The sequence below is a fragment of the Apium graveolens genome, chromosome 5 (assembly GCF_009905375.1).
Source record: "Apium graveolens cultivar Ventura chromosome 5, ASM990537v1, whole genome shotgun sequence".
In the NCBI taxonomy this organism is placed as follows: domain Eukaryota; kingdom Viridiplantae; phylum Streptophyta; class Magnoliopsida; order Apiales; family Apiaceae; genus Apium; species Apium graveolens.
In genome coordinates, this window is record NC_133651.1 from 78,881,492 (window position 1) to 78,886,570 (window position 5,079).

The 5,079-nt window shown below is 36.6% G+C and overlaps 1 protein-coding gene across 1 annotated transcript; it reads left to right on the forward strand.

Moving 5' to 3' along the window:
* Positions 1–3,926: 3,926 nt before the first annotated feature.
* On the forward strand, positions 3,927–4,741 carry LOC141660188 (uncharacterized). Its single transcript, XM_074467152.1, has 3 exons — positions 3,927–4,057; positions 4,114–4,199; positions 4,356–4,741. The coding sequence occupies exons 1-3, from the start codon at positions 3,927–3,929 to the stop codon at positions 4,739–4,741; spliced, it is 603 nt and encodes a 200-aa protein (XP_074323253.1).
* The last annotated feature ends 338 nt before the right edge of the window (positions 4,742–5,079 follow it).

Genomic DNA, 5,079 nt, shown 5'->3' on the forward strand with positions numbered 1-5,079 from the left:
TTTCTTGTAGGAATTCGTTTTCATGTTGGACGTTATTTTAGTGTCATTGTGGAACTCGTTTGCAGGTCACTTCGGGGGGACTATCACATAACTATTTTGGGGCGTAGACGTCATGACCCACTTTGGGTCGTGATCGTCGCGACCTACTCTAGTCGTCATGACTAACATTGGGCTGTGGTTGCCACAATCCCCTTTGGGTCGTAGTCATCACAGTCTTTGACCATGACCTTTCCAGTCAACTTTGAACATAATTAATTCACCATTAATTATGTATTAACAGATTACTTTTCATTCATATCAGAAAAAATATACTATTAAATAATGAAACTATCTGATAGTAATAATATTTTATATATGTTAACAATAACAGCATAAATTATTTGGTGAATATTTTTCTTTTAATTAAAATTTTAATATCAAAATTTTATTTAGAAAAAGGATATTCCAAAATAAATTAATACGATTAATGCATTTTCAATTAAGTGTAAAAAAATAAAATTTGAATTAATATTTTATAATCGAGAGAATATTAATATATAATGATGTATTTGCTTACATTTTCTTGTGTTTTTTTCTCTTCATACTTTGGTCTGTGTTTCACTGAAAGCAACAGTAATGTTGTTTCCGTTTTAGAACGTAAGTCATTGGAGAACACTAATGGCAATTCCAAGACTGACCAAGGTTTTTGGCCTAAATTTGGACCGAGACAACTCTCTATTCCAACAGTTCGGTCTAAATTTTGGTCCAAATTCATATATCAATATTTTATTCTTTCAACTATTAATATATTGTTATTTTATTTTGTTTTTACTAATTCACATACCTATTCATATTAATTTCAAACTTAAAAATTTATTAAATTATAAAAATATTACACTTAAATAAGAAAAATAATATAATAATTAATTAACTTATAAAAAATAACAAATATTGAACTACTCTGAATTAGTATAGTGTTCCCACAAATACCCGATTAATGCATCTTGAAGAGCAATATGAGCTTCTTTATGTTTTATTTTTCGATATAGTCCAAGAAATTGTTGATATCAAGTATTTTCATCATTTTTAACCGTCTCAACTTCTGGATTTGGAATTTCGATCAGCTCTTGAATTGGAGAACTCAAATCACGTTCATCATCAATCAAGTATATTATTAATTTGAATTAAAAATATATTTTTGTTAAATAGCTATTATATATATGAGTGAAAATTAAAAAAATATAATTAAAAACTACTTAATATATATATATAATAACATTCAATCAAAAAACTAATGAATATATAAAAATATAAAAAAAATATTTTATTATTAAAAAGATTTAGGCCGGTATGGCCTAAATTGAAACAGGATAATAGACCACTGTTGGGTAGATTTGGACCAATTTCGGTCCAAATTTAGGTCAATAGGCCACTCTTGGAGATGGCCTAAGAAGAAGAAAAAGTATAAACGCAACTCAGAGTTTCCCATGCCCTGCAAGTAGTATCGTATCATTTTCATTTCTATACACTTTACTTTTTAAAAATTCTCATTCAATTCTGTACATTTCAAAATTTAACTAAAATAGTAAATATTTTATAATATAAAAATTAACTACGCTCACTTGTTACTCTGTCTTTATAACTTAAATATTGACCGATTCTTTTACTTTACCCACATTTTTTAATTTTTCTTAAAACATTCTACTTTTTCTAATCTCGTGCCCAAATCAAATGTATACATCCAATGGGGGAAGGAAGGAGTATAAATTGTGTAGATATACCTTGAAATGCCCACTCTCATTTATAAAAGCTAGTGAAATGTGAGAGCAAAGTGGTGTAGACTACACCACTTAATCGGTCGATTAATCGGTTAATCGGTCAATTTTTAAAACACTGGGTGCAGTCTATAAATATGAGTATATATCCCTCTAAGTTGAGTACTTGAGTTCATACGTGATGCAGAATCATTGAATAAAGTCTCTAGGGTATATTTTTCACTATTTGTAACACCGGAAAGAAAGATACCCTACACCTTGCAGAAGCGCGGGAGGAAACCGGTCTTTACCAAAAACTTGGTTAACCGGTTTATCGGAAAAAATGACCAAAAGGTCGTGATAGAACTCTGGTTGAAACCTCGACGGGACAAAAAGTCCTGTCCAGTGATATGCGCCTTCATCTCGACAAAAAATAGCGTCATAAAACAAGGAGAAGGATGATGAAGACGTACTTGTTCAAGATGAAGAAGATGAGGAGGTGAGAATGTATGAAAAAGAACGAAGGCTTTTAATTGAAAAAATCAGGCATACGAAAGAGATACCGCGACTCCAGCGTGAGTTCTCCGAAGTCTCTGAGGATCGCAGGTCTCTAGAACATCAGACTGTGGAGTACGACTCCACCTGGCTCCCTTCTATACAGTCAACCTTTTTAGAGTACGAGGAATCGAGAGGATCCCTCTATTCTAAAAGAAAAAAAGATAAAGAAGATGCAGACGATGTTTTCGAAGATGATGAAAGTTTCCATTCAGCCTCGAAGCGTCAGCAAACATCAAATTTATTAAAGTTGGCAGATGACTTATCATTGATCAAGAATTACATTTGAACTCAGAGTGGAGGTATCGAAGTTGCTTTAGAAAGTCCTCTATCAAAAAAAATTAAGAATGCTAAAATCAACAGAGATTTGAAGATTCCTTCTATTGAGTTATTCAATGGATCTTCGGACCCATCGGACTTTATTAATCTCTTTGATGGTAGGATGGATTTTTTCGGACACTCTGAGGTAACCTGATGTCATTTCTTCTCTACTTTCCTGAATGGAACAACTTTGAATTGGTTTAATAACCTTCAACCTCGATCAATTGATTCTTGGTCAATTTTGAAAAGTAAGTTTAGAAATCACTACTCAAGTAACAAGAAAGGCGGAAAAATCATAGCATCACTCATTACAGTCTATCAAAGATCGAACGAGAGCTTGTGAGCATACTTGACGCGCTTTAGAGGACATATAGCCGAGATTATTGACTTGACCGACCCTTTGGCAGTCAATTATCTCATAGCTGGTATTGACCGGACAAGGCATAGTCAATTGCTCGAAGAGCTCTTTGAGAAGGAGCCCAAAACTTTACAGATGGCTATTAAGATTATTGAGCATAGATTAACCCTTCAAGAGGCTGTGGGAAGTATCCAGCATTCCAGGTCTCCAAAAATCCTACAAAGCCGAAGTCCGCGAAGATCCGGAGATTTTGAAAAGAGAGGTCTTCGAAGTCCTCGACAACGAGAAATGCCTCATAGTTCTAGAACCTCGCATGCATCTCCAACACCTCGATCATATTAGAGGAGTCGGGACGTCGTTCCTCATACTACATCACAGCGAGATAGTAAGAGGTGGAACCCAGATAGCACAGATACTCGAGAGGCCATAAAGCTCAATACAGAAAAATATGTTATCCTGGCTGTTCTCAAAGCTGATCCATCATATAAGCCTTCGAGGCCTATGAACCCAAACAGGCCTCCTAACAACAAATACTGTGAGTATCATGAGGACATGGGCCATAAAACAGAACATTGTTTCCAGCTCACTAACCTCATTGAAGATAAGATTCGTTCTAGACACCTAGCTCACTATGTGGACGACAATTATTCTCGAAAGAGCTTTCACCGTGATCCCGATAGGGTCATTGATATAATCTCAGGAGGATATTCAGTAGCGGATCCTCCAACAACTCAAAGAAGTTATATTCCTGGGATGTTTATAGAATAGACTCTAAACGACCTCATAGAATTCCAACACCGGTCATTTCTTTCTCTAATAGCGACTATTTAGGTGACATCATTGAGGATCATCAAGACGCTCTGGTTATCATAACAATAGTAGGAACAAACACAGTTAAGAAAATCTTGGTGGATAATGGGAGTGCAGTTGATATATTATATTACAGCGCATACTCAAGAATGGAGTTAGGGGATAGGAAGCTTGACACGGCGAAAGGAACGCCACTTTATGGCTTCACGGGTAATGAAGTAAAACTCTTCGGTGTAATAGATCTGCCGGTGCTCTTTGGTTCTCCGCCATGCCAAATTTGGTGAGTAGTCAAGTTTCATGTAGTTAATGTAATCTCAAGATTTACCGCCATAATAGGGAGGACCACTATAGGCCCTCTCAAGGCGATCACATCTATCGCTCACTTAAAAATGAAATTTCCTACGGAAGTCGGGGTTGGAGAGGTTTGTGGGAATCAGAAGATCTCGCGACAGTGTCACCTAGCAATTCCATTCCCAAAAATCACAATTTACGACCTTCAAAGGTCCATCAGATCGTGGAAGTCGACCCTAGAGAGATCATTGAAATCCCTAAATAAAGTATTTGCGAACCAAACGAAGACTTGGAAGAGGTGAAGCTATTTCCCGCTGACAAAGAGCAGTTGACAAAAACACTCCAAAGCTTCGCTGACATCTTTGCATGGAATCCCAAAGACATGCCAGGGATCCCAAAGCAGGTAGCACTTCATAGACTGAACATTTCGTCGGAGGCTCGCCCCGTCAGACAGAAGAGAAGAGTGTTTTCAGCAGAAAAGCAAGAGGCTATAGATATCGAGATTGATAGGCTTCTCGAGGCAGGATTCATCAAAGAGGTTCAGTTTCCTCGTTGGATTGCTAATGCTATCTTGGTCAAGAAAAGCAACGGCAAGTGGAGAATGTGCGTAGATTACTCAGATGTGAATAGGGACTGCCCAAAGGATTTCTATCCTTTACCTAACATAGATTAGCTCATCGATTCAATGGCGGGTCATGAAATATTTTCTTTCATGTACGCCTTCGAGGGCTACAATCAAATTAAATTAGCCAGTGAAGACCAAGATGATACTGCTTTCATAACTCACAGAGGAGTCTTTGCATACAAGGTCCTCCATTTCGGCTTACTCAACGCAGGGGAAACTTTCCAAAAAACCATGGATATAATCTTTGCTCCCCAGATTGGTCGCAACATCCAAATTTATGTCGATGACATGATCGTTAAATCGGTCAAAGTCTCGGATCACATAGAAGACCTCGTAGAAACCTTCACGAGGATCCACGACAATAATATGTGCCTCAATCCGAACAA